This window comes from Haliaeetus albicilla, chromosome 8 (genome assembly GCF_947461875.1).
Source record: "Haliaeetus albicilla chromosome 8, bHalAlb1.1, whole genome shotgun sequence".
Lineage (NCBI taxonomy): Eukaryota > Metazoa > Chordata > Aves > Accipitriformes > Accipitridae > Haliaeetus > Haliaeetus albicilla.
The window spans coordinates 11,769,247-11,796,968 of record NC_091490.1 but is presented as its reverse complement, the minus strand read 5'-3'; the positions used below and the strand labels follow the sequence as shown (position 1 = coordinate 11,796,968).

Below are 27,722 nucleotides of genomic sequence, written 5' to 3'. Positions count from 1 at the left end.
TGCTGGCACAAGGGATTTGCAGGGCAGGCAAGAAAGGCATCGGGGCTCCCCCTTCTCACAGGTTCTGCCTGCTGTTGGGAGAACATGGCCCTGCTTGGAGGGGGAGGAGGGTGGCCTTGCTGCCCCTGCTCCTGTGCTGCTCCCCCTGAGATCCCAGGCCAACGGCAGGGTCATGCGGGTTGTCCTCCTTCGCTCTCTCACACTTTTCATCTCGTCTGCCGGTTGCAGGGTGCCAAGAAGCTCTGTCCCCAGTGTAACACCATCACGTCTCCTGGAGACCTTCGGCGCATCTACTTATGAAGGACCCAGCGGGAGGGACCCAGCTACTCGGCTCAGCTCATCACACCAAGGGGGAGAAGAACGACAGCAACAAAAAAAAGACGTTTTAAAATTTAAAGAAAAAACAAACCAGAGACTCCAGACATGGACTTGAGGATACAGGAGCAGTGGGGAGCCTTGACTCCCAGGTCCCACATGTTGGGACCTCCTTCAGCATCTGCAGCGGGCAAAACCAAACCCTTTGTTGTGAAGCCCCCTTTTTTAAAACCAGTATTCCCCATCCACCCATTCCCTGGAGCTGGCTTTGCATCGCGGATGGCTTGTGAGCCCTCCTTTGGACTGTGTTGTTGACCACTCTGCCCCCAGGAGACTGGGGAAGGGACCCTTGACAGAAAGATGTTAAATAACCTGTAACTTGTGTTCTTTGTTCAGTTTTTTTGTTTTGTTTTTATTTGTTTTGGTTTGGTTTTTGGTTTGGTTCTGTTTTGGTTTTTTGTGGTGTTCTAGTGATAAAGAAAGGTTTAAAGAAAAAAAAAAACACACCCAGGCAGAAATGAAGCACATGTAATATAGATTATATATGTTTACAATGTTGTGTATAAATGGGATAGACTCAAACATTACATACTAATAAGTTTCCCTTTTTTTTTGGGTTGTATTTTTTTTAAAGAAGAAAAAAAAATGAGCAGAGAACATTAAACCCATATTTTTCTTGGTTCAGCAAAGTTTTGGCATTAAAGTCATTAGTTTAAAAAAAGTATATATATACATATATATAATATAAATGGTTTAATGTTCTGTGGTGTATATTTCCTCATTCAGATATGAAGTTAACAGCTTTTAGTAATGGCTGTAGCATTGCCCATAACTTACAGAACTTATGGGGAGTAGAGGAGGTGGATTTTTGTCATTAGTTGTAGCTAATGGGGCTATTTATAATAGAATCATTATCCCCGGAAAGACACGGCTTTTAACTCCTCGCCGGGGGACCGGGCAGGGCGGGGGGATCTGGCTCAGCCCCCTTTGCCTTTCCCAGCTGGGGAAGGGGCAAACGGTGCGGAGCTGGAGGGAGGCAGCCTGCCAGAGCGCTGCCCTCTCCCCCGGCCAGCAGTGCCTGCTCGAGGGTCTGGCTGACCCCCTCGTGCCTCCTCCAAGGCCGTAGCCCCTTCCCCTGCCCCTGCCTTGCTTGGCTTTCCTCTCCTCCCCTGCGGGCAGCGTTTGCTGGCCGAGGATGCCTGAGCTGCTCCCGGTGCCCGCTGCCGAGGCAGGACGGCGGGGAAGCAGCGGGCACGGGGAGGGACGGCAGGGCACGAGGGATGGCAGGGGACAGGATGGCCCTACTGGTGGCCTTGCCCGGAGAGGCTCGGCCGGTTCCCTGGCGGTGCTGGCTGCAGCGGGCCCCGGCGCTGCCCAGCAGAGATGCGCAAGCCCCTGCAGAGCCAGCCCTACCCTGCGCCAGTTTCCCCCAGCTCCCACTCGCTTGGAGCCTGCGTTTTGCAAAAGAGGTTTTGGCAGTAGGGCGGAGAGCCAAGCCAGCCCTGTCTCGTCCTCATGGCCACCCCCAGGGCTTGCCTGCAGGCTGCGGTGAGCGGAGATGCTTCCAGCCGGAGCCAGAGGTTCGCCGCAGCTCCAGCTTCTTCCACACAGTCCCTCATGCCTGTCCCTGTCTCCCGTATCCTCAGCCTTAACCAAAGCTGCCATCTGGCCTGTTTTTTTGTTGATTTTTCTTTTATTTTTAGGACCCAAGAAACAGATACTGATCCATTTCCCAAGGCGAATGCGTGCCCCGTGTGCTGACTTCTCCCAGCCCTGCCCCGAGCAGTCGCGGGGTGCCAGCTCCCCGAAGCCAGAAGACAGGGAGATGGGGAAGCTCATCTCCCCCAGTCCTGCAGGGTCTTTCCAAGCAGATCCCACCTGGCAGCACAACGTGGCTGGGGCATTCTAAGACAGTCTGGAAACAGCAGTGGATGAGGGGTTTGGAGCTGGGACCCCAGTGCTGCTGGGCTGCCGGGGCATTTCCAGAGAGGGAAGGGCTGGGGAGGCAGGATGCCTTTGGGGTGACGGTCCCATCACCACTTCCCTGCTCTGAGCTTGATACTGTTTTGCAGAGAGCAGCTGCTGTCCTCGGCATCTCCCAAGTGATTTCAGAAGGATCCCACTGCACCCCAAAAAAAAAAAAAAAAACCAAACCAGATTGAAGGAGCGGTATTTTATAAGCATCTTGGCAAAAGATGACAATTCCTAACTGAGAGTTTCCCGGGTCTCGAAGCTCAAAGCAGTGTGGTGGCCTCTGAGACCAGAGAGCTGCAGCCTCCCCTGCTCAGGGGCGCATCCCTGCAGGGCTCCCCGGGACCAGAGAAAGCCGAGGCACCCCGGCAGGGTCCTGCTTCCCCTGGGGAGGCTGCGGGCAGGGAAAGGGTCCACAGCGGTGGGCTGTCACTGCTGGGTAACCCTCCGGCCAGCAGCACTCGGCCAGGGGAAGGGCAGGCACACAGAACTTGGGTCTGGGTTTGTAAAGGGGGAAAAATGGGCGGGGGGGGGCATGGCTGGACTGCGAGTGCCACCCAGCCGGGGTTGCGGTGCCTGAGTGCTGGCGCTGAGGTCTCAGAGATGGATGTGGAGAGGATGCAGTGGGTGGGTTTGAGAGGCAGCTGGGAAGGGGGAGAGGGCAGGACACCCCACCCCAGCCCTTCCTTGGAAACAGGCCCTGGGAGGGAGCCAGGCTTTCTGGCGGGTGTTGTGGACCAGCCGTGTTCTTTATGTACGTATGTGTAAAACCATATGTAACTAGTCATTGGTTCTTTGTTTTGGGGTTTATTTTTTGTTCATTTTTTGGTTTAATTGTAAAGCCATCCCCTGTTTTCAAGGGGGGGCTGCAGGGGGAAGGCTGGGGAGAGAGGCATCCCGGTTTGTAACAGGCATCCGCCGCTTCCCCTCTTCTGTAATGAGTTTAAATGATTTTAAAAAAGAAAAAAAATTGAAATATCGGAGTTACCTATCTTTGCCCAAAGAATCCCAGTTGCACAAAGCGATATTCCGGTGTGTCGATGATTGTGTGTCGGTGTATATTATACAAAGAGGTACTTGTCACTCCCGTTTGTAAACTACATTTGACATTAATTAAACAAGTATAAATCTTCTTGGGCGCTTTCCGCCTTTCTGTGTTTCCCTTTGCAGGCGAGAGGCAGCGGAGGAGACACCCCCCCACATAACCCCACACCCACCTCGCCCACACCACAGCCCCTGGATGTGGGTAATGTCCCAAAGGGGAGCCCCGATCCTATTTGGGGTGCAGGGACAGATGCAGGGAGATGCTGGGGCAGGACTGGACCTAGGGTCCTGCCCAGCATCCCCCCCTGCAATGACGCATCTCTGCCCCACCATGGATGGGGTTCCCCAACTTGTGCCCCCCCATAGAGCCAGGAGGGCAGGGCAAAGGGCACACCTCAGGGGACACCCCCATAATGAAGTCTCATCGGCTGCATTAGTTGGGGGCAGGAGGCACCCAGCCCCAACAGATCTATACATCCTGCATTAGGGGCCACCAGCGCGGTATAGGGTTACCTCCGACAACAGGGACTGGGAAGCTGCCGGGGCAGGGGGGGTAGAGGTCAGGTTCCCCCCAGCGTGGGGCTGGCGCCGACGCTTTGGTTTACAAACATTTTGCAGACAGGTCGATGAGGTGTTTTCAAACCCCTCCCCATGGCTATGTCCCCTGGGGCTGGGGTGCTGGGGGGGGGTGCAGCAGAGATGTCAGGGACCTCTTTCCATCTGCAGTGGCAAAGATGGGAAAAGGGATGGATTTTGCCACTTTTTTGGCTGGTGGGGAGCAGGAGAGCATCTCAGCCACCCTCCTGTCCGGTTTTAGCCCAGAGGAGGCCTGAGGCCAGGGTGAAGGGCAGGAACCCTCCCTCCCTCCCCCTCCACCCAGCCCGCAGCAGGCTGCTAATATTTTATTTAAAATATCTTTAGGAAGCGGAGGGCCGTGATGTATCGGATGTATTGAGAAAATGCTAATGTGTAATAGCGTGTGTCAGGGGCCTCGTTCATCACCCCGCGCCGCCTTCTGGGGGATCCATATCTAATTAACAGTAATGAATGAGGGAGCCCACCTAATGACAGCCCGCCAGTTTGTTATGGAAATGAGGCAATCCCATTAGGCAAAACACTTAATTAAACAAACTGCTCGGAGTGGAGGCTGGAGCAGGATGGGCACAGGCCCTTTGGGGGACTGGGGGCCCTGGTACCCAGCCCCCCACATGCCAGGTGGGGGGCACAGAGGCTGCTGCAGCCCCACAGGGCCAGATGCCCCACGGTCAACCCCAGCAGCAGCAGGCTGAGGCCAAGAGGGACCCACCGGGGGGGTTGTCCCAGCCAGGGAGGGGGCAGTGGGGTGGTTTGCATCCCCCTCTTGTCTCTCCAGCACGTCGATGGGCGCAGAGGCGGCAGAGGCCAAACACAGATTTCCAATCAAACGTGTGTACTTGGCTCCTGCTCTATTGACACTGAAGCAAGAAGGGCTCAAGGTTAATTCCTTATCAATACCCTATTGTCAGCTCATTCATCACCCAGGGAGGGCAGGGGCTGCCCAAGCTCTCCCTGCCCCAGCCCCCATGGGTTTGGGAGGGTGACCGAAGGATGCCGTGCACACCTCTGCCCAGTCCAGTCCTTCCTGGGCAGCCCATCTCTGGTCGGTGGTGCTGGGGTGACCTTGCAGCCATGTGAGGATGCAGAGATGAAGGGCTGGGCCTCAAGTTCAAAGGGAAGGAGAATGGGTGGGATGCCGGGCAGGCAGAGCAAGCAGCTGCCCAGTGAGCCCCTGCGTCCCTTGCCTGTGCCCCAGGCTGGGTGCAGGAGCAGTACATAGGGTGTGCCGGTGGCGGGGGGGGGCTGTACATTGTGTACATTGCGGGGGGGATTTCAGAAAGCAGCTGTGGCCCCCATTTGTGCTATCCTGTTTCCCTGCCCCCCAGGTCCCCAGCCCTGTGTGCTGGGGAGTCCTGCCAGCCTTTCTGGAGAGTAGTGCTAAGCTCAGCTCCCTCCCCAGGGCTGGGGGGCTACAGGGAACCCAGGGGAGCTCCACAGTCCCTATTTGTGGGGTTTCCAGAAGTTGGGCCATGGTCTGTCTAAGCACAATATTGCACAGATTCGCTTAAAAAATAGATAGCCCTCTCTGGGTGATGGAGAGGGAAGTGGTGCTATCTGGCCTGCCAACGCGAGAAGGGCAGTGAAGCTATTCCTGCCGTTAGACTTTTGGTTTTAACATTCAGGTAAAGCTGAGAAACAGGATCTAGTACAACTTCCAGGGGCATGCAGCTCTAGGGCTAGATGCTGTTCTGTATTAACTCACGATCGCTACTTCTCATCATTGAAGTTTGTTCTTGCTGGTCTTTTTCCTTGCCTCGAGAGGGGACTTTTGCGGGAGATGCTCTCAGGCACGGAGAAGCGCTGGGCTGAGCCGCGCTGTTGGGGTCTTCTCCAAGATCTGCTCCGCTTGTCTCTGAAACTGGAAGTCTCTCCACGCAGGAAAAAGGGGACCTGCTGCCACCTCGTGGAGCGCTGCTCCCTCCCGGGCCGGAGCATCCCCTGCCCGGCACGGCCACCCTCTGCCAGCTCCATCCTCCACCACCTCCATGGGACGATGGAGACCAGCCTCACGCCTCCCCTCTTCTCTTCTCTAGGAAGCAGCACATGGGGTTGGGTTGCTGGGTTCCATCTCAAGCCATCCGCACTTTTCCATCAGTGGCAGAGCTTCGCACGTACGCCTGCGACTTCCCAACATGTACAAAAAGACGGGGCCTCAGCCCATATACAATTTGCTGCCCCAACACAAAAAAGGCAACAGCAGACTTGTTTTAAAACACCTTTATTAGGTGCAGACACAGGTCAGTCTTCGCCCAGGGGCTTGGTTTGAATTACTCACACTGCAAGATGCTCCCCCCTGCTCCAAATCACGACCCCTGGCTGGGCTGGATCATGCCCCCACTCTGCCCAGGTCCCCGCTGCAGCCTCTCCCAGCGCTGCAGGGCACCCTGGCTACACAGGCACCCTCCCACTGCCTGTCAGCAGCAGCTAAACACCCTCCAGCCCACGACCACACGACCACCTTGACCACTAAGAAGCTGCCTTTTTTCTTTTTTTTAAAACCTTCCTGTAACATCACCACTGCCTGGGGAGAGAAGGCAGCACAGGGGAGCAAGCCAGCAGCCAGCTCCCTCACAGGAAACACTTACAAATGGCTATCGTTGCTGAGGAAAGGTTAATTTGTGCTCTTGCAAAATGAACCTAGCTGGGAAATGCGCAATGGCAGCAGCTGGCCCCTGGCCATCCTCCTCTCCCACCACTGCTGGTGTTTCGCCCACACTGCTCCGCCACCTGCGCACAAGGGCTGGACTGTAGGAAAACCAGCTCCCGGCTCCCCAGGCAGAGATCGCCGGTGCCACATCCCACTCCCTACCCACAAGGCAAGCCCAGGGACACTGCATTTTTCCTCCCAAAGAGCAGACCTGCAACACCCCTTCCATAGCTCATCCCAGAGATTTACTTGGATTTGCCACGATATCCCAACCTTTGGCTTTCAGTGTTCAGGCTGAAGCTCTTTAGGAACAGAGGCTGCACCAAACTGTGACAGTTTAGCAAGGATTAAGGGTTTGAGGCTGGGTTTTTTTAAATCCAGTCGTGCTTGGATCAGTTCTTGGCCGTGTGCCTTTGGGCTCCAAGTTATTAACCTTCTGCTTCAAATAACAACCACCAGAAATAGAGGGCAGAAAGAGGGGGGGGACAAGCACACATGCTGTATAGGAAAGAAGAGGGTAATATATCACACAATACATTTAAGACACTGTTCATAATCATCATTAAAATTTGCTGGGACACAGAAAACGAAACCCACCCAGAAGATCAGTGCTGATGAATTCCTCTGTAAATCACTGGCTTGCTCGAGATCTCCCCTGCTCTTAGAGAGGTGTGTACACAAATTAGCCCTGAATTTCAAGTCAGTTTTGCAGCAGTGGAAATGCCTGGAGCTGGTTCCTGCTTGCGTAGCACAGGGCACCACTGACTGCAGAGCTCCAGCAGACAGTACCCGCTCCCTGCCTGCTGCCCTGGAAAGGGAGGACGTGGACCAGAGCTGGACTGAGCTGGGGGAGCAGCAATCCCGTGGCAGGGAGATGAAGGTGGGGATGGAATGTGTAGCTGACATACTTGAGCCTCTTCCCCAAGGGAGCTTCACCATCTCATCGCACAGGCATAGAGGGTTTAGCTCCAGCTCCTGCCAGCCACACTCCACAACAGCCCAAGTCCTTAAACAGGAGAAGTTCAACACCCACAGCAATAAACAGGAACAGCAGATTCCCAGCCCAGCACAACTGTATTAATTCAGAGGCGTGTATTACGGAGTGTTTAACTGTTCTGTAAACACTGAACCCATAGAAACCAGCATGAGGGCAAGTGCTAGTTAAATAACCTTTATCACTTCTGCTCCCTAAGAGTTTTCACAGTGCCACGAACAGGCTGGATGCTCAGAAGATGCAGCCCAGCTCTCTGGGAAGGCAGGCAAACAGATCACAGCTCAGGAGTTATGGCACTGGCAGCACACACCAGGGGCCTGCTTTAAAAAGCTGGGAGATCTCTGATGGGCTTTCTGGGGATAGGGGACTATGCCTAGATTTTATAGGTCCAAACCCTAGGAACAAGAATTTCTTCATGAAAAGCAGCAGACTGAAGGCTATCCTACTGCAGGCTAGCCCTCACAGATCATCTTCACAGTGGAAGCCAAAACTGGAATCACACCTACAGAAGACTGGACTCTGAGCAACAGGGACTCACTCCCATGCCTGGAACCAGACTTCACTTTAAAAAAATTGAAGACAAACCAGGCCATGAGCCCCTTTTTAGTTACTCCTCACCCATCCTATACACCCCAGTCCACCCCCTTTAAAACCATGCCCAACATGGGGTTATTCTTTGCTTTAAATAAGCATTGCCACACTAGTCTGCTAAAAACAGTTGTGCTGGCCACTGACCACAACTCACCCTGTGCTTTCATTTCTGTGAGGTGTTAAGGTTCTTGTTTTAAACTTCCAAATTATTTTAGTGCTTCCCAAGAGACCTCTCTCTCTGCATTGTGATTCAGAACAGCAAGTCCTTTGTAATTGCGGATCACAACACCCCAAGGGTGGGCAAGACAAGCACAGCAGCCCACAGGCAGCAAACGTGTAAAAATCTTTGTGCTTTTTATGTTCCTACCTCTCGAGGGTAGTCCCTTGTTCATACAGGCCCATATCACAGCCCTCCAGAGCCTGTTCCTGGCAATCTTTGGGAATTTAAAATTGGCTAATCTTGTCAACCACACTAGTAATTAGCCTGCAATGCTGCGACATGGTGTAAACACATTAGCAAGCTCTCCTCTGTCTTTATCCCCACTTCTCCCTCAAATAAACAACAAAACCCAAACTCAAACATGGCTGAAGTGCAGTGCAATCAGCTACTTTTTTACTAGGTGGAAGGAATTAATTTATTGTATTATTAGCACATGCTGCACAGACAGCAAAGACTGATCATCTGAAAAGAACATTATGGGGAAAAAAACATCGAATCTCACGGTCATTTGTGGGCTGGAAGTGATTTAAGAAACACCCAGTATAAATCATAGCTCCAAGAGACAGCTTCATTTTTCTCTGCAGTTCCACCTTTCTATTTCTGAGGTCTTTTGGGTTACAGCTGTGCCAGTTTCCCTGCATTTCCAGATGCACAATATAGGCTGCTCAAAGACACACAATAATAAATGAGCAGTTCTCCAAGAAAGCAAAACTACTCAGGAGAACACACAAAAGACTGGAAGGAAGAGAAACAAAACACAAGACACATTCAAAAAGGTTAACTTAAATCTTTTGGTTGAAGAACACAAAAGCTATCAATCAATCACGAACATTTGAGCTCCCACCAAGGATCACAGCTTTGACTGCTCTACCTCAGCTATTTAATGGAACCAGATGAGAGTCTGGTCATACTGCCCTGCCCATACCTTTTTCCAGGTCTTACACTTGGTTTCTGAGCCTGATCTCCAGGTAAGGAGTATAGCAAGAGCTGGGATGCACTGAGAGAAAAGTCAAGTCCTGCAGAGCTGCTTCTGTTTGCTCAGTGCAAGATAAAAGAAATGGCAGAGAGGGGAAAAAAACAACAAAGACATGGAAGAGCTGTATTGTAAAATCAGTACAAGGCAACAGAACGTTGGACATCAGGGACAAGGAGACAACATGGAAAGCAGAGAACAATAGGAGACAGGAAGAAACAAATAACACTCCATGTAAAATTCTGATCTGTGACACCTTGGTAAAGCATATCAAATTCAACCATGCTAGGATTTCACCTTCAGTACTTTAAATTAATCCATATTTACTTTCTGCTATAATGTGACTGTCCCAAAGGCCAGCCTGGAGGCTTTCAGACTTGTAGATGGTGGGCAAAAAAAAAACAAAAAACAAAAAAACAAAACTAAGAAGCCTCTACTTTTCTCCCTTCAAAGACACAAAGGCAAAGGGGGTAACATCTCCCATACAAGCTGAGCAAAGCAGAGGCAAACATTGGATGTCATTACACCACTAACAAGGTAAGCCCCTGACACAGTCAGACAGGAATGTTGTACAGAGGTTGCTGTAATAGGTGGGATATGCCCGCATATGGCTGACGTGAGCCGAATCCGAGAAGTCTACAGCTTTCACAGAGATACCGAGCTGCTGCCGGGCATCAGCCATGTGCTTAACTTCACTGGCCTTGATGATGGCATCGGCTTGGGAATAGAGGTAAAGCTCAGGCCACCGCGAGGGTGCTTTCAGCAGGGCATCATAATGGCTCTCGTGGATGAGGCGGGTCAATGGGTACAGCAAGATCCGCAGCACAACAGCCGTAGTAGCAAAAGCTAATAAAAGGAAATACTTGAGCAGCACATTCATGGATACCAAGACAGTCGCCAAGGCACGAAGGCCTCCTTTCAAGTTTCTTCTGCCAGGGGCACTATCAAAAATGGTGCCTGCTACTTTGAGGTTCTTAAACAGCTTGTGAGTGTGGAGCACCTCAATGATGTAACGGTACAGCATGACACCACCATTGCTAAAAACATGAAAAAGAACTGGTCTGTTTTCAACGGTGTAGTCAAACAGCAGCTCCAGGAGTTGCCTGGCTGGGGTCTGGAGGGACCTGATGCCAAAGGTCTCGGAGAAGAATATCATCCTCCATGGGGCCGTGTAGCGGATGACTGTGCACCCCTAAGAACAGAAAGAGACCCCGCACACATTTAGGCTGCTGTAAATTACATGGAGCAGGCAAGCATCAGTACAAAGAAGGTGAAAATTTGGGACAGGTTTACAACAGAAACCACAGGGCCGGAAGAAAGTCTTTAGTGTCAATAGCCAGGCACCAATATGAACAGGATTATATTAATCATAACAGTATACAGTATTATGAAAAGGTTTCTGCAGTAGCAGACGCCTGGATTTGATGATGTCTGAGAACCTTTCAAATCCTGTGCTAACTGGCACAGCCCCTGGGGACACTGCCACCCAAGCTTTTATGAGCATTAGTCTTCAACCAGGAAGACAAAACCATTTCCCCAATTCACAAACCTTCAGTATCAGCCATTTTGGTAAGAAGGGCCTGCTCTGGTACACATCTAGTTCATGACATTGAAACAAACATAAGAAGGAGGAGGAACTTCTTCCTGTCCTCGAGTAGTACTTGTTTGCAGCTGTCTCTAAGACTCACCCACAATCAGCATTGACATGATTTTCATAAACCTTTCTGAAATGCTCCAGCTGTGCAAATGAAGAGCACTGGTTCAGAGATTCAGAAGGCCTGAGCAATTGCCTTTACAGTCAAGGCCTTACATTTAGGTGTAGACTGAGAAACAGGATCTTGGAAGAGTTTCTAAATAGAGCAGATGGAACTACATTTATAAATGCTTTAGGTCTTTTCTATCACCTAAACTCACTGACATTACACACTGACAAACACAAGGCAAAACCACAAAGACAGCCCTCCCGCCCAGAGCTCTCTAAACAGTGAGCGAGGAAGAAGAGGATATCAAGTTCTTAAAGTTTTCTATACCGTCTTGCCATACTTGCAGCCCCTTTGTCATTAGGGAGCTAAGAAAACCTTTTCTCCCCTTTCCCATTCCTGTCACCTTTCTGATAGAGAAGTATTTTCAAAAAAGTTGGCATACTGCCATGTAACGTGCTCTTCATCTGCTCAGCAGCATCTCTTAGTCACAACAGTCACTTAACAATTAATTCTCAGTAGAACAAGCCAATTCATGACTTGAACTGGATTACATGTTAACAATAGACTTATTAATGTACAAACTTTGCCACTTATAGCTGAAACAGAATTGGATAAATACAAGATCCTTGTATGCTGACAAAAAAAAAAAAGTCTAATGTTTCTCTGGGTCCCCATACTACAAGCAAGGGTCATTCCAGTAAGATACAGTATTAGAAAGGAAAATATAACTTAGGGAACTAGCAATTGGACAGACCTCTCCCGTTCAAACACAAGGAGTTCCTAGTGAGCAGGTATGACTACCATAGGATGCCTGTTTCACAGACAGGATAAAATTAATTTGGATTACAACATTTAGATGAATCATCTTCACAGGAAGGAAAAGCTAGAGGAGCGACAAATACTGACGTGCTCTGTTAGCCCTCAGCCTGGCGTCGCCAAGACTGTGCTGTGGCCTATTAGCAAGCAGTAAATGCATAATCTTTCCCCGCATGTTTAACTGTTTGGAAAGCTAACACAGTTCATGTCATTCCTGAATAATCTCACAATTTTAAAAGCCTTAAAATACTCCAGTTATTCACACAACAGCAGAAAGTTTCTCCAAGGAAGTATTTTTGTCTCAGCTGCACGCACAAAGATGACATCAGCAACTGTTAGATAACGCTGCCAGGGCTCTGAGAGACAAGGAGCTTTCAATGACAAGAAAACTTGCCACTCACTCACAATGACTCTTCACCCTGAGAGAAGCTTTAGAGCAATTTTATCAAGATGCAGAAAATAGGTGGTTTCTCAGAGAGCTGTATGGCAATGTCATGAAAATATAAATAAGCTACTCACTTTCTGACTGTAGATTGTGCTGTATTTGGCCAGGTATTTGTCCTGGCAGCCCGCCCATCCTAGAAGGATCACCACAGGCTGACCATCTGCATGCCCTCTCTCTGTACCGCTCTCTGAAACAAATCACAAGATTTAAAATAATTTTCCTCCAGTCCACCAGAATCGGAACTTTCAGCAACGTGCCTGGTGAATAAAGTTTAAGGGTAATGGTGAAGCAGGTATTAGTTTAATTTCTCAGTCAGTTACGAATACTGCCTCATCCCAGTTTCACTATGTGAGTGAGCTCAGTAAGACAGCATAGTTTCAATCCCTGCAGCTTCCCAAAGCTCTCCACTGATGCAAAGCCAGCAGCGTGCAGATCGCTGGGGGGGGGCGGGGCAGAGACCCCTTCCTCACTCCTCCTGGGAGCCGAGGAGGCGTCAGAGACTGCTGCCCACTTCCAGGGGGGAAAGGGAAGCATCCTGCCCTGCCCTCCAGGAACTACCAGACACGTTGTACGACACAAGTGTCTCCACGGCTCCCTCCCCCCATACCCTGACGGGTCCTCCAGGCCCGGTCCCCCACCCTCCACCCTCAGGGCTCCCCCAGGCCTGGTCCCTTCCCCTCCACCCTCAGGGCTCCCCCAGGCCCGGTCCCGTCCCTTCCCCTCCACCCTCAGGGCTCCCCCAGGCCCTCCTGTCATTGGGCCCCCCCCCCCCGGCCCTCTCGCCCCCGCACCGCGGGCCTCCCCCGGCGCCAGCTCCACCGCCGCTTCCAGCCCGCGGGCCCCCATGGCCGCGCACCCCGCCTCACACCCCACCGGCGCTTCCGTTCTCCCCACCGGAAGCTCCGCCCCCCCCTCTCGCAGCCAATGGGAAGGAAAAGCGCCCACCCGGCCTCACTCTCCATGCCCACCCCTACCCGCCTTCCACTTCCTTAGCAACGCGCCCTTAGCACCCGGCCCCGGCTGGGCGCCCGGCCCACTGGTGGGGGAAACTGGCCCACCCATTGGGCCGGGAGGGGAGAAAAGGCGAGCTGCTATTGGTTCGGCTACGGTGTCAGTTATCCTGCGGGGTATCCGCCCCCTGGGGGAAGGTGAGAGGGAGTGAGGGGCTGAGGCGGGCGCTGCGGTTGGGGGGGTTGTAGGCCCTGGGGGGTCGGGATGAGGGGAATTGTAGGGCTTGGAGTGGGGGTCGCAGTCAGGGGGGCTGGGGGATAAGGTGGGCTTGGGGGCTGAGGGGGGTTGTTGGTCCTGAGCTGGGTGTTTGGGTCTGGGGGGACAGGGGTGGGGGCTGGGGTGGGCACTGGGGTCAGGGAGCGTGTGAGGGACTGTAGGGCCTGGGGTGGGTTTTGGGGTATGGGGGAGCACAGGGCCTGTGATTGGACTGGATCAGGCCTGGCGGGATGGTTGGGCCTGGGGCAGGGAATGTTGAGGTTGCAGTGGATTAGGGGTGTAGGAGCTGGGAGGGACGTCAGGGTCTGCAGGGCCTGGCTGGGCGTGAGGGGAGTGCAGGGGCTAGGTTTGGGGTTGTGGCTGGGCTTAACAGTGGGGCTGGGAGGCAGGACATGTAGGTGAGAGAGGGGCCAGTGGGACTATGGGTCGATAGGGGCTGGGTAGAAGACATTGGTGTACACCGAGGAAGGTGCATTGTGTGTGAGGATGGTTGTGGGGGACTTGAGTCATGCCAGGGGAGGGTGAAACCTGCTAGGGAAACAGAAGCTCTAAGTTTTGCTTGAGGCTGGGCACAGCCTTGATATTGCAAGATGCAAAGGTAACACCAAGTCACCATCACTCTGTCCTTCCATGAGTCCAAGGCTATCAGTCCCTGGCACCTCACACTCAGACTGAGGCTGACATAGCACCAGTCTGCCTTTTGATCTCAATTTGATGATTTAGCAGCACTCTGGATGTAAAGAACTGCTGAATTGCCAGAGCCAGTTCCTAAATCACTTGTGTTTTTCTTGGCAGGAATAAAGCACTGCCCTGATCAAGCCTTGTTTTGATTATTAGGTCCAATGGACTGGGGTGGCAGCCCAGCACAGTTGAGAGCAGAGTTTGAAGCCAACAAATAGGAGTTACGTGCTGATGCTAGCACTGACAAACAACTCAGGCAAGTCATTTAACTTCCCTGTGTCTGTATGTTCCCATATGTAAGCTGGTCATAATAAAAATACTCATGTACATTTTCAGGGTACTTTGCAATGTTGGCTTAAATACTACTACATCAGCAGATGCTGTTATTATAGCAGCCAGGGACAGATACCGCTGTATCCTCAGAAGCCTTGTGTCATCATTGTTTCAAACTCTTCTCTTTTTTTCACCATTGATTCATAGGCAAGCCCTTTGTATCACTAAAATCCTCACGTCCAGGGGCTGGTGCTGGTACTTCTGAATAGCAGGGGGTTACTGCAGCTTTATAATAAAAATAGGATAGCATTACACCACCAGCATCTTAAACATAAATATGGAAACGTTAATTTAGAATCAATTTTGGGATGTTTCAGACTGTAAAGTTCTTTTAACTAGATCTCTGTTGAGGACAGAGGAGCACTTTATGGGACTGTAAATTTCATGCAAACAGTCTCTGTGAAATACAGATTCCCCCTACACACTAGCTGTTCTCTCAATATCAATCATATGCCTTGCAAGTAATGTTTCACAAATATTCTGTAAATCACAGGAAAATGCTCGCAATAATGTGAAATATGACTTTCACTTGACTGTTTCACCAGAGGCCCCTAACAGGCCATTCTCCTGTCAGCACTAACATTTGTTATGGCTAATAACATTTTCAATCACAACTATTTTGGGAAAATGGATTTATTTTAAACCTGCTTCCCCGCAAAGGAGATCCTGAAAACGCCCTGCCAAGGACACAGACTCCTTACAGAGCACAGACCGTTAATTCCCAAATGAAATTTTATCTCATCTTAATTCTCAAATGTTGTTTCTTAGCCAGCTTTTTGAAGACTTTGTTTGTTTGTTTTCAGGCAGAAATACATGTTCACCTCTTGGTCATTGTTTTCAGTCTAGTTGAGATAATAGCAATAGAAAGTTACTTTTGAGCAGGTGTCTTGGGAATATTCTGGAACTGATTTGGAATTTTCCTCCAGATTCTAGGAGAAAAGGCTTAAGAACTTTGTAGATAGGAAATTGGTAATCTTAGCAACTTGTATTACATTGAAGGAAACTTCTTATTCTGAAACCCAAAGATTTTATATTCTTTTAACTTTTTTTCTCTTAAACCACACTTTAAATAAAATATAAAATGGTGCTTTTCTTGTGTAGAAAGGCCAAGAACTATATTAGGCAAGGCATGAATTCCTTTCCTACCCTCAGGCTTGCTGATACAGCTTGGTGGAGGACAACACACCTGTGTTAATGCAGCTGTCTGTGAACTTGTCCCTCTTTCTGCATCTGTGTATGTACACAGATACTGATGTTTAACTGTGAGGCTCCTTGAGATTGGCCAAACGCATACATGTCAGTGGAATTCTCACCTACCTGAATGAACAGAGAGCTTAATCCTCTGACGTTTCATCCCCCTACTAAGTGCACCTTCACTTTTGTCAAGCTGGAATAGGGGATATCATACTGAGCTAAAAGTATGACAAAGAAATTTGGCAAAATACAGATTGCTTTATTTAACACCTGTGTGAAGGGATGGAAGGAAGTGCTGGCAAGGGATGTTTCTGGAGCTTCTCTCTTCTTGCCTATAGTTCTTATAATTTCAGGTTTTCTTAGATTGTTTAAAAACATGCCATAGAAATTAGATAAGAAAAAAACAGAGCAGATGTCTGTCATTCCAAAGGGTCCCAAAGCACTCTCCTGCTGCCAAGGCCAAGCGTATCTTCCTGGAGTGGACGTGGGCCCTGTCCAAATGACTATCGCTCCATCACGTGAGTGAGGGCATGCTGCGCTGCTGTGCTAACAGGCATTTACAGCCCCCTTGACCCTGTCACTCCCCATAAATCCATACCTATTTGTGCTCTCATTTCACCCTATTTATTCTCTGGCAGGTCAGATATGAGATGCAGTGTTCATATCATGAGGCTAGCGAGAAACCAAGGCTGGGGTAATGGGTAACATCAAAATGACTTTATTAACAGAGCAGAGAAGAGAGCTCCTGTGGTGAAGCCACCTGCCTTGGAAAACAATCTCAAGTCTGTCACAGATTCATTGTGCAGCTTCAGACACACCAGGAACTCTCCTTTTGCTTCAATTTTCCTATCTATGAAATGAGTATAAAGGAAAATGAGATTAAATTAATGGCTAGTAAGTAGTAAGTAACTTTAATATTATTTGCCAGAGATTTTAAATGTGATTCTGGTGGTAATTCCTTGGTACAAACTTCTTCTATCTTCAAAGCCCTTTTTTAACTTCTTTCTCACTTTTCTCTAGGCAGAAGAGATCATGACTTCTGTCAAAGAGCAGGAAGCCATCAGGAAGCTCATGGTTTTCTTGCAGGAATGGGATAGTGCCCACAAAGTTGCTCGAAGCCGCATCCTGGACAACTTCATTGAAAGCAACAATGGCAAGACAGAACCAGAGCTGGAGCTGGAGTTCTCCCAGGGAGCCAGCTTGTTTCTGGCTCGCCTAACCGCATGGCTCAGAATGACGTATCTGTTTCCTTGGACAGCTGGAGGTGGTGTGTAGTAGTGGGATGGAGAGGAAGGCAAAGTTCTCTACCAAAAATTTGTTTAAAGAATCAGCTTCTGTATGGAGACATCCATACCCAGCCATGTTCTGCAGGGTTCAAAAAAAGCTGGCTATCTAAAGGTGGAACTGAAGGGAAAGCCATGTAACCTGTCTCAGGGACCTAGAACTAGTGGGTTTTCTCATATTGGGATGAGCATGCTGCCTCTGCCTGTCTGTGACAGGAAGGTCCATGCTTTCTTGCAGAGAGAGTACCCAGTTCAGACCTTCAGATTGTCAAAGGCAGCCTGGGGGACACCATGATGGTCTGTAAATCTCTCCTTAGCCTTGTCAAACAGCTACATGTACAGCACGTGCCTTGACAAGCTGCTCAAGTCCATTGGCATCTTCCTATCTGCTGCAAGTGGGTGAGTATAGAATGTCACTGTGTGAGAGGTGCCGTGGGGAAGGCACACAAGGATGAGGGGGAGAGCAGATAAAGAAAATAACAACTCCTTGGCCATCTTTTGCGAGGGCTGTGTAAGCATTTCAGGCAAGGCAGGCCCCAGTGAGGCTTGTGGTAGGAATTTCAAATGCTCTCAAAACCAAATCCACTGCTTGTGCATGTCTCCAGAGCCACCGGGTCACTCCCACAATGTGGAAGGTGCATGGTGAGAATCTGAGTGCAGAGACAGGGCCTTCTCTGCCTGTGGTTCAATATCTGAAATGTAGCACATGGTAAAATAGGAGCTGGTGACCTGCTGGCAGCAAAGCATGCTGCCAGCAGGCATCTGCCTTTGCGCTCCAGGCTGAGCCTCCTTGTGTTCCCTGCCCGGGCACCTGCCACAGCGAGGCAGGACGTGATGGTTCCCAGGAGCACGGCGTGCTGACAGAGGAAGATGGGCTCCAAGGCAGGTGACACTTTTGGCTTTGTTTCCCCCTATCCTTGCAGACGCAGATACGTTATTGAATTTCTGGAGATTGGAGGTGTCATGATTCTCCTGGAAATACTAGGGCTGAACCACCTGAAAGAAGAGGACAAAAGGGAGTCTGTAAAGCTGCTGCAGCTCGTCGCAGACACTGGCAGGAAGTATAAGGAGCTCATTTGTGAAAGCTACGGTAGGTGGCATGTCCATCCGTGCTTTTTCCTAATTCAGGCAAAGATGTTCTCCCTGACCTCTGGCCCCCAGGGCTGCTTGCCTCGCTGAACCACTCCCTTCCCTCCACCTGCCGGATGGCAGATTGCCGCAGCGTTTCTCTGGCTAGAAGGAGTTCAGAGTCTCAGCTATTGTTGAGCAGTTGCATTTCATCCCCTCTCAGTTTTTAATGAGCTCGCTTTCTTTACAGTCATTTCTTTTGATGCGATATTACTATCCTGCTGGTTGCAACTGCTCCAGTTAAAACCACAAAACAGTTTCCATTCTTACCTGCAGTGTTCACCTACTGCAGACTTTCCCAGACTTCCCCAGACTTCCCCTCTGGGGATAGGAGGGTTTTGCAGCTTGTATCTTTTGAAAGAGCATTACAACATTTTTTCTCCTGTTTTTTTTTTCTCCTGGGCAAAGAAGCCAAACCCCATTAGATATTCTGTAGTTCAGATTACCTGTCGGAGGCTATGGGGCGATACCTGCCATCACAGCTTCAGCCAAGAGAGATGAAGCGGCAGGATCAGCAGAGGGATCCTTAGCAGCATTGTTGGCATCCCGGTGCCGGACTCTCTGTTTGTATAAACACCCACAGAAGGGCCTTGGCCACGTACTCCAGCTGAGAATTTTGCCAACTGGTTTTCCAGTTGGTGCTGTGGCTCCTGACAAGGACAAAGAACTTTTTTCCTGGCTTCCGTTAATTGAGCCACCCTTTGAGTGGGATGTAATGCTGGGTTTTCTTGGGGGTGAGACTGAAACAGCTGAGATGGGTGACCCGGACTCATCCAGGCACACGACTTGGTGTCTCTTTCTCTGCACAGGGGTGCAATCCCTCACTGAGTTCTTGGTCACTTCCAACTCAGCAGAGGCTCAAGAAGACGTGCAGGTTCTGCTGGACTCTTTGGGCCACAGCAATCCCAAGTACCAGAATCAAGTCTACAAAGGCCTCATTGCTGTTCTGCCGTGCGCCTCCCCCCACGCCCAGAAGCTGGTTCTGCAGATGCTCAGGGGCATGCAGGTAGGCAGTGGGCCTCGCTGGGGGCGAAAGGGCAGCATTAGCTTCCCTGTCCTGTGCCAGCCTCCCTGGCGTTGGGGGCTACAGTGGGCAGCCCCAGTGCCCGGAGGAGGACAACCCAGACTACTCTGTGAAGACTGTCCCTGTCACTCTGCCCTTTTCTCCCCAGGACGTGGTGGGAGAGGTGCCCTCTGCCCTTGTGGAGCCTGTGCTGGGCGTGCTGTCCTCGGTGCACCTCGAGGTCCAGTATGAAGGTAGAACCAGTCGAGCCACCCTGGGCAGTGGCTGAGGGGGTCAGCGGCAGGCTGGGGCTGGCCTGGGCAAGTGAGGTGGGAGCATAGGGAAGGGCGGTGGGGAGCCCCCCAAAGCCCCCAGGACTACGGCCGTGCTCGGCGCTCACGGGCTGTGAACGTCTCATTAGCATTCCTCTTATTTGCATACCCAGGGTGCACCGCGCACCGGCGGCGCGGCTCCGGTAATGTTGTCCGCATCCGCAGCTCCCGCCGGGCCGCTGGGGTCCGGGCGCGGGGCTGTGCCCGTGTGCGCCGCCGAGAAGGAGGGGGGCGAACCGGGGCGGCGGGGACCGGGCAGGGGTCGCCGTGTCCTACAGAGGGACAACCGGGGATGGCGTGTCCGTGGGGAGGCAGATGGGTATACTCTGGTTTCTCTTCAGATCGCATAAATCTTTCGCCTTTTACTAAAGATTTCCGTGGAGAGGAACAGGCACGAGTGTCGAGGAATTTTTTGAGGCTCCATTTCGGTGGAGCTGCTCTTTTTGTGGTTAAAAATAGAGCAAAGGAAGGGGGGTACAAAAACTCCCGAGGCTGTTTTGGAAGTGGAACGCAAACGAGCTGCCGAGGCTTCCTCCCGTGCGCCCGCTGGAGCTGGCTGGGGCCCAGCCCGGCTGACGGCAGCGGCGGGTCCGCTGCTCGGGCCTGCTCGCACCGACCCCAACCCCGCCGGGGGCGGCCGCCTCGCTACCCGTGTCCGGTCAAAACAGGAGCGGGCGGGGGGGCCTCGGGCCGCCCCTTGTCCCGGGCCGGGCGGTGCAGCGGGGCCGCTGCCGGGCGGCGGTTCGGGCTCCGGGAGAAGCGGTTCGCTGGGGCCCGGCCCCGCAGCGCTGTCCCCGGCGCTCCAGCCCCGCCCGGGCCGCCGCTCTTGGCGCCGCGGGGCTCCTGGGCGGGCCCGGCCGCTACCGCCCGGGGCTCAGCGCCGTGCGCGGGGCTCGGCCGCCTCCCCGTCGCCGCCGAGCTCCGGTCCGCAGCGGCGCGGGGAGCGTACGGCCGCCTCTCGCCGAGCCGAGCCGAGCCGAGCCGAGCCGAGCCGAGCCGAGCCGAGCCGAGCCGGGCGCCGCGGGGTCCCCGGCCGCCCCGCCCCGGCTCGGCCCGGCCACCCGGTTCCCTACCGGGCCCCGCCCCGGCCCCGCCCCCGCCCCGCGCTGCCTCCCCTCCGCCCCCTCCCGCCGGGGCGGGGCGGGCTGCCTCGTTAGCATGTGGCTCATCAGCGCGGCTCGATTAGCATACCCGTGGTGCAGCGCGGGTGGGCGCCGTGCCGGCCCCGCTGGACGCCGCCGCCCCGAGCCGGCGTGGCCGGCGGGCTCGGGCCGAGCCGGGGGTGCCGGTAGCCGCGGGGGCTGGTGTCGGGCCGGGTGGTGCGGCGAGGTTCGGGTTCGGGTTCGGGTTCGGGTCGGCGTGTGCTGTGGGGCGGCAGCCGGCGGAGGGCAGGTGGGCGGGGGGAAGGCGGGGATTATACTCTGGTTTCTCTTCAGATCGCATAAATCTTTCGCCTTTTACTAAAGATTTCCGTGGAGAGGAACAGGCACGAGTGTCGAGGAATTTTTTGAGGCTCCATTTCGGTGGAGCTGTCTTTTGCGTGGTTAAAAGCAGAACAAGCGCTGGGGAAGGGGAGGTGATGCTTTGGATGGCAGTTCACGGTGTGGCAGTGGGGGCGGTAGGAAGACCAGCCCTCGCGGTTGCGGTGGGGGGAGATCTGCGGCGGCAGAGCTGACCTCGCCCCTCGGGCTCGTCCGTGCTTCCGTTACCGAAATCCAGAATAAAACCTCCTTAACACCGAGGTGACGTTGAGAAGCAGGCACTTCGTTTATTGCAGCGCTGGGGACACGGGGGATCGCTCCTCCAAAGGCGTGTCCGAGTTAGTATCAAAATCCATCGGTTTTTATAGACTTTCTCTGTCAGGTCATTGTTACATAAGCTCTTTACATAAAAATGCATACTATGGTCGCTCTTAAATTTAACCTTTATAATGATTGGTCCTTTGATTATATAACCTTATCAATATTCTTATTTAAAAACAATCGGTGGTCAATTGCATTTAGCTCTGCTGATTAGAACCTTTGATACTCAAATCGAGGTGGGAAGGGTAAGGGAGTTTCCAAGCAGCATAACTGGCGTCCATGGCGGTTTCCTTAGTTTCTTAAGACAAAACATAGAAAAGCCAGTATCTTCCTGGTGAGGTTTCTCTGGTCAGCTATTCCAAACTTTAACAATGTTGAGGTTCCTACAGTCACACAGAACACAGTGCCTAAAGTTTCTATGGCTACATTTCAAACTTAACAATCCTATACATTATGCTTCACAATTTCACTTCTTAGTCAAACCTAACTCTTCTATGTGATTACATTTTGATTTCTTCATCAGAGTATTTGCAACACCGCCCCCGCCCGTTCTTCCCACCGCCTCATTAGCATTCGGCTGCTTTGCATACCCAGGATGCACCGCGGCTCAGCCCCGGCCCCGCCGGTGCTCGCCGCCGCCGGCCGGTCCGAGCTGTTCGGGTCCGCGCGGCTGGTGCGACCGCGGCGGGGCCGGGGGTCGCGGGGCCGGGACCGGGCGGATGGGGCGGGCGTCCGTCCGTCCGTCGCCTTGACTTGTGGGGCTTGCGGCAGGCATGTGGTGTGCCGGGGGCGGAGCAACAGGTATACTCTGGTTTCTCTTCAGATCGCATAAATCTTTCGCCTTTTACTAAAGATTTCCGTGGAGAGGAACAGGCACGAGTGTCGAGGAATTTTTTGAGGCTCCATTTAGGTGGAGCTGCCCTTTACCTGGTCAAAAGCAGAATGGTTTTATATGAGCCTGTGGAATTCATATGATAGTGGCATCGAAATCTTTTTGTTTCACTGCAAACGCGTCCGAAATGTAAGTATGTCCCAGTGCTGACAGCCGCTGTCTCCTCCAGCCGTCCAGCTGCTGAAGGCCCTCATGGCCCTCGAGGTCCGGCCACTCCTGCTGAAGGGCCTGGTTGCATTACTGACGCCACCCAGGAAGAAAGCATTTACCTTCTGTGATGAGACCACCAAAGGTAAAAGAGCTGACCATGGCCTCCAAGTACACAGCAGGCCATGGCCTGCCAGGACAACCAGGGGGGTGTTTCTCCCAAGCTCCCTCATCTCCTCCTGCAAGGCTCAGCCATCGCCCTGACTCGTACTGGAGGAGGTGCAGGGGGCTGCCCCTTGAGGCGAGGGACACTCCAGCAAGGGCTGCCCGGGTCGAGGCAGTGCTTGCCTGCAGCACGAACCCTAGCGTGCAGGCCTCCAGAGAGCCGTTGAGGTCTGCTGGCAAGGACGGTGAACAGTTCCAGCCCCAGGTGTTTCCTCCCCCCGACTCAGCAGAGCAGGCCACAGTGGCCCAGGCTCTCTGAGCTGTGGCTGTGCTGCCATGGGCATCACACGCACAGATCCTCACAGGGTACTACATATGATAGATACATAGCCACAGGGTTTCCTGTTTTCAGGTTTTCCTGAAAAAGCAACATCCTCCTTTTATGCTAGCAGTGTAACGCCACCTACCCTCCCTTCTAACATCTGAGAAGTGTTTCAAAGCATCACTCTCACCTTCCTAATGTTCCTCATGCAGATCCAACAGCACTTTGCCTGAGGGAGCCCGTGCTGGTGTATATTCAGCAGGCAGCTGCTGCAAAAGCCATTGGGTAAGAAACTCCAGAGGAAAATCTACAGGAGCATAAAAGGGACTTTAGAAAAGTGGCTTCCTTTGGGTAGGAAAGGACTGGGATGTTCCTCCCAGGGAGCATTGACCCGTTCACCTCTGGCACTGCTCTCTAAGTACCCCAGCTCTGCTAAGACTCTTTGTACTAGACTGTTCAGAGATGGGGGTGTATTCAGGAATAGGGTAGAGCCGCTGCCTGCAAGTAGCAATGCTCAGACCCTCCCTGCTACTGACTCTGGAGCTGGCTTGAAGTTTTATTTATAAGGATATGTGGAATCCCATCTGCTCCAGCCCTGTGTGCCTTCACAGTGTCTCCTTTATGGCTAGGCCTGGAAGCAATGTATGCATCCTGCCACAGCACAGGGCTGAAGGGTGCTATATTGCTCACGGCCACTGTATTCTCTACATAGCTGGGAGCCACAGCAAGCAGTGAAACACTGTTATTTAACATCAGCCACCCAATGGAAGAATCTAGTGCCTATGACTGACCGCAGAATCCCTAAGGAAATTCAGCTGCGTGTGCTAAAATTGGTTCATTCAGTTCATTCAGAATTTCCTGCAATGTCCACAAGGTAGTGCTATCAGAACACTTTTCCTGCAAAAGCAGATGACAGAAAGTGGTTGGTGGATGGGGAGACATACTAGAGTGTCTTCCAGGGATGTGCTCGCAGAAGTAATAGTAGTGATGTTTGAATCCTGGGGTTTTTGTGGTCACAAAAGAAACTTGCTAGACTTTAATACACACCAGGAAGCTCCTGCCAATTGTTAAACAACTGGTTCTCAGCAAGCTCACATGTTAAATGATTGCTAATCCCATGCACGGCCAAACATTTCTTGTTTATTTTGAGACTTTCCTGTCTGTTGGTGCCACTAAGACTGGGTGGGAACACATCATTTTCCATTAGGCTTGCACCAAGAGGCCCAGACTTAATTTGTTGTGTGCTTCTTCCCCCGTATGGGGTAGGGGCTGATGGCTTATCTCATTGCAGTGTATTAGCCAAGGAGTCAGCAGAAGTGGCTGAAGAACTGATCCAGCTGAAAGTAGTACCTGGCCTGATGGTTGCTCTGGGGAACCTGGATCATGTGGCCAGCCAGAGACATGCCAGCATCTCCCTGGAGGTACGCATGGTGGTACATGGCAGCGGACATCATAGCACAGGGTCTGCTCCCTGTGCACCTGAGCAGAAAGGCTCCTTACACTGGGATTTTTTTTCCCCTAATGAGGCAGGTTAACCCTGGCTGAATGCCAGGTGCCCACCAGAGCCGTTCTATCACTCCCCCCTCCTCAGCTGGACAGGGGAGAGAAAATATAACAAAGGGCTCATGAGTCAAGATAAGGACAGGAGAGATCACTCACCAATTACCATGACAGGCAAAACAGACTCAACATGGGGAAAATTAACTCAATTTATTACCAATCAGAGTAGGGTAATGAGAAATAAAACCAAATCTTAAAACATCTTCCCCCCACCCCACCCTTCTTCCCAGGCACAACTTCAGTCCCGAATTCTCTACCTATCCCCCCCAGTGGTGCAGGGGGACGGGGAATGGGGTTTACGGTCAGTTCATCACACATTATTTCTGCCGCTTCATCCTCCTCAGGGGCAGGACCCATCACACTCTTCTTCTGCTCCAGCATAGGGTCCCTCCCACAGGAGACAGTCCTCCATGAACTTCTCCAATGTGGGTCCTTCCCACAGGCTGCAGTTCTTCACAAACTGCTCCAGCATGGGTCCCTTCCACAGCGTGCAGTCCTTCAGAAGCACACTGCTCCAATGTGGGTCCCCCATGGGGTCACAAGTCCTGCCAGAAAACCTGCTCTGTGGGCTCCTCTCTCCACAGATCTGCAGGTCCTGCCAGGAGCCTGCTCCAGCACAGGCTTCCCATGGGGTCCCAGCCTCCTTCAGGCATCCACCTGCTCCACCATGGGGTCCTCCCTGGGCTGCAGGGGGACAGCCTGCCTCACCATGGTCTTCCCCACAGGCTGCAGGGGAATCTCTGCTCCAGTGCCTGAAGCACCTCCTCCCCCTCCTTCACTGACCTTGGTATCTGCAGGGTTGTTTGTCTTACATGTTCTCACTCTTCTCTCCAGCTGCTGTTTCTGTCTCAGCAACTTTTTTTTCCTTCTTAAATATGTTATTACAGAGGCGCTACCACTATTGCTGATTGGCTCGGCCTTGGCCGGTGGCAGGTCCATCTTAGAGCCGGCTGGTATTGGCTCTGTTGGACACATGGGAAGCTTCCAGCAACTTCTCACAGAAGCCACCCCTGTAACACTCCCCACCCCACTACCAAAACCTGGCCACACAAAGCCAATACACCTAAGCACAGCAGATGATACAGGCTTATTCACAAAGGCAAGAGTGACACTTGCTTCAGGAAAGAGCTGTATTTCCCCTCCTGTCTGCCTCCCTCCTGCCACTCACCACGCAGAGTGCTGGGAAGCCAATGTTGGCCCTCGCACCTCTGTTCTACCCCCAGGCTTGCTGCGGGTAGCAAGCACATACAAAGCTAAGAGGCTAACCAAGACAATTTGCCTGAAGCAAGACACTAGCACAGAATTACAAGCAGCCTATTTTTTCCTGCTGGTGCTGGGTAAAGAGCTTTGGCCTGCCTCAGCACAGTGCTCTGCCTGCCTAACAGTCACAAAGGAAAGACCATGCTGTCAGTTGATGGGAAGGGCTGAATGAGTGATAGCTGAGAACCAGGCTGCTCAGGGTGAAAGAGGGTTTACAAACCTACCTGGTAATGCAGAGGGTTAGCGCACCCTTCCTCTGAGCAGGCACCAACAGCAGAGGAGGATGAACTCCCTGGCAACTACTGCACTGCCATCATTTCACCGAAACACCCTCCCTTCTCTTGTCAATGAAGGTGGGAACTGGCACTAGGGGAGAGGAGGGACCCACAATTTTCTCTTGATGTGTTCATGAAGTCCCAGCAGTAGCGCTGTCACTAAAGGAGGTGGGTCAGGGACTCACTGGTATGTGGCACAGGTTATATGGAACCACGTCATCCATGCAGCTCTACCCTCTATGCACACACTCACATCCCTTCTCCTTACATACCAACTCTGTTCTGTTGCAGTATTTTGTCCACACATTTCCCTTTGTGGAGGAGTGTGTAAAGAAGGCACTAGGACACACACTGTTCCAGCACTTTATGGTAAGCCTGCCTCCCTTATGGGGTTTATTAGTTGCCCTAGGACCTTGGTCTGTTTTTCAGGGATGTAGGGACTGTATTTCTTTTCACAAGAAATCCAATCTTACACAAGAGCCCAGAAATAAACAAAGCCACCCTTTGAGAAGCATTCACTTTCAGTCTCAGTATTCAGGAAGATAATTGTTCTGACTCAGCCCCAAGACAGAGCAAGGAGGGATCTCAGACTACTGCTATTTCTGTGACAGTGGGAATGTGATGTCAGAAATGTGAGCTGAAGGGCCACTGAAGCAAGAGGTAACCTGAGCTCCTCCAAATCAGGTCTCTCCTGACTCTAGCTCTATATCCTCCTAGTGGATATACAGATTAGTAAGCAATGCTAGGTCCAGCGAGGGAAGGTGGAACAAACAAGAGGCAACATTTTTTTCCTTGCACTCAGGCCTATCCTCCCTCACCCTAAGACACCAGGCAAGGCTAGATAATCCAAGTATAATAAAGTAACATCTGAAGTGGAACAGGACTGCCTTGCTTTAGTCCAAACTCAGTAGGGCATAACAGCCTTTTTACTCTGGATGTGCCATCTTAATGTGATGCAGGCAGAGCCTAGGTACAAGTCAGCTTTGACAGTTCAGAGGCCCTTAGAGCACTCAGCCCCACCAGTACCTAAACTGTTGATCACAAAGTGCCCCAGCTTAGGGGAGGATCCTGTCTGGGTTGAATTATCCCAGCTCTAGCTGCTTGTCACTGCTTGCCCACATTCCATTAAGGTCCTAACTCTTTTGCTGCCTTTTCCAGGACAGTCCTGAGACATGGTACACAAAAATGGATCCAGTCCAGGCTGAAGAACTGGCCTCCAATATAGTAGACATCCCCAGAGACATGGCAAGGATGCAGTCCAGAGGTATGTGCAGAGCTGGGACCACTGTCAGTTAAATCACATCCTTTACTTTCAGGGGTAGAAGGCAGCTCAGGAAGTAGGAGACTAGGGTGGGGGTCTAGGGAAAAAGGGAGTAACAGTAAAAGGATCCTTTTGTAATCTGATGTTTGTGTAGCTGCATCCTGTGTTGCTGGACCCAGAGCTCACAGGCCTGTCTTGTCCTTTCAGAGACAAGCCCTGGACTGAGCTGAACAAACAGAAAACAGAGGGCAGCAACACATGCTTCCTATCTATCTTCCCCCACCCTGCCCCTCTGCCTGCTCCTTCCCAGAGGACAGGTTGCATGGGGCCACCTGGACCAAGGTTGCACACAAGGGCCATGGCAGCACCTTGCTGCACCTGAGCCACGGCCAGCTTTGCACTTCTGCCCTCAAATACAGATCTTGCTGGGCTACTGAACGTGTATTTTAATGTGGCATGTTAGCCACAGGAAATATATGTGAAAAAATGTGAAGCAACATCCTGGGCTACCTTCAAAGCCTAAGTAAACCCCTATGGTACA

The 27,722-nt window shown here is 51.9% G+C and overlaps 4 protein-coding genes and 3 non-coding genes across 12 annotated transcripts in view; 6 read left to right on the top strand and 1 right to left on the bottom strand.

Annotated features, from left to right (window-relative positions):
- Positions 1–3,418, top strand: part of RNF220 (ring finger protein 220) — a 228,215-nt gene extending 224,797 nt beyond the window's left edge. For all 4 annotated transcript variants that reach the window (XM_069788912.1, XM_069788911.1, XM_069788909.1 and 1 more), the window contains one exon: positions 229–3,418. In XM_069788912.1, coding sequence (XP_069645013.1) covers positions 229–300 — 72 coding nt within the window. In that variant the 3' untranslated portion in view covers positions 301–3,418. The remainder of the gene's footprint in view (positions 1–228) is intronic.
- The window catches only part of RPS8 (ribosomal protein S8), a 167,795-nt gene that overhangs the window by 112,029 nt on the left and 28,044 nt on the right, over positions 1–27,722 (top strand). The window lies entirely within an intron of this gene.
- TMEM53 (transmembrane protein 53) lies at positions 8,737–13,203 on the bottom strand. The gene is made up of 3 exons (XM_069788894.1): positions 13,108–13,203; positions 12,391–12,503; positions 8,737–10,544 (listed from the first exon to the last, which is right to left on the bottom strand). The coding sequence occupies exons 1-3, from the start codon at positions 13,160–13,162 to the stop codon at positions 9,882–9,884; spliced, it is 831 nt and encodes a 276-aa protein (XP_069644995.1). The 5' UTR covers positions 13,163–13,203; the 3' UTR covers positions 8,737–9,881.
- Positions 13,320–27,722, top strand: part of ARMH1 (armadillo like helical domain containing 1) — an 18,297-nt gene continuing 3,894 nt past the window's right edge. The window contains exons 1-13 of one of the 3 annotated variants that reach the window (XM_069788892.1): positions 13,320–13,464; positions 14,381–14,484; positions 16,776–16,989; positions 17,365–17,433; positions 17,958–18,124; positions 18,972–19,168; positions 19,335–19,419; positions 22,361–22,483; positions 23,038–23,110; positions 24,117–24,246; positions 26,212–26,289; positions 27,079–27,184; positions 27,389–27,619. In XM_069788892.1, the coding sequence (XP_069644993.1) occupies positions 16,784–16,989; positions 17,365–17,433; positions 17,958–18,124; positions 18,972–19,168; positions 19,335–19,419; positions 22,361–22,483; positions 23,038–23,110; positions 24,117–24,246; positions 26,212–26,289; positions 27,079–27,184; positions 27,389–27,411 (1,257 nt within the window). In that variant the 5' untranslated portion in view covers positions 13,320–13,464; positions 14,381–14,484; positions 16,776–16,783 and the 3' untranslated portion in view covers positions 27,412–27,619. Of the gene's footprint in view, positions 13,465–14,380; positions 14,485–16,775; positions 16,990–17,364; positions 17,434–17,957; positions 18,125–18,971; positions 19,169–19,334; positions 19,420–22,360; positions 22,484–23,037; positions 23,111–24,116; positions 24,247–26,211; positions 26,467–27,078; positions 27,185–27,388; positions 27,620–27,722 lie in introns of those variants that run through there. The other 2 variants (XM_069788893.1, XM_069788890.1) reach the window with 2 other exon arrangements.
- On the top strand, positions 19,819–19,933 carry LOC138686659 (U5 spliceosomal RNA). Its single transcript, XR_011325965.1, has one exon. It is a non-coding gene; the product is annotated as a U5 spliceosomal RNA (small nuclear RNA).
- Positions 20,914–21,028, top strand: LOC138686658 (U5 spliceosomal RNA). Its single transcript, XR_011325964.1, has one exon. It is a non-coding gene; the product is annotated as a U5 spliceosomal RNA (small nuclear RNA).
- On the top strand, positions 22,103–22,217 carry LOC138686636 (U5 spliceosomal RNA). The gene has a single exon (XR_011325942.1). It is a non-coding gene; the product is annotated as a U5 spliceosomal RNA (small nuclear RNA).

What these genes read in the sequence shown, in the direction of transcription:
- TMEM53 (XM_069788894.1), bottom strand. Translation starts at nt 13,162, where the DNA reads ATGGGGGCCCGCGGGCTGGAAGCGGCGGTGGAGCTGGCGCCGGGGGAG. An exon ending in GGCGCCGGGGGAGGCCCGCG is followed by an intron (nt 12,504 to 13,107) that starts GTGCGGGGGCGA and finishes GATTTGTTTCAG; the next exon opens with AGAGCGGTACAGAGAGAGGG. An exon ending in GCACAATCTACAGTCAGAAA is followed by an intron (nt 10,545 to 12,390) that starts GTGAGTAGCTTA and finishes TTCTGTTCTTAG; the next exon opens with GGGTGCACAGTCATCCGCTA.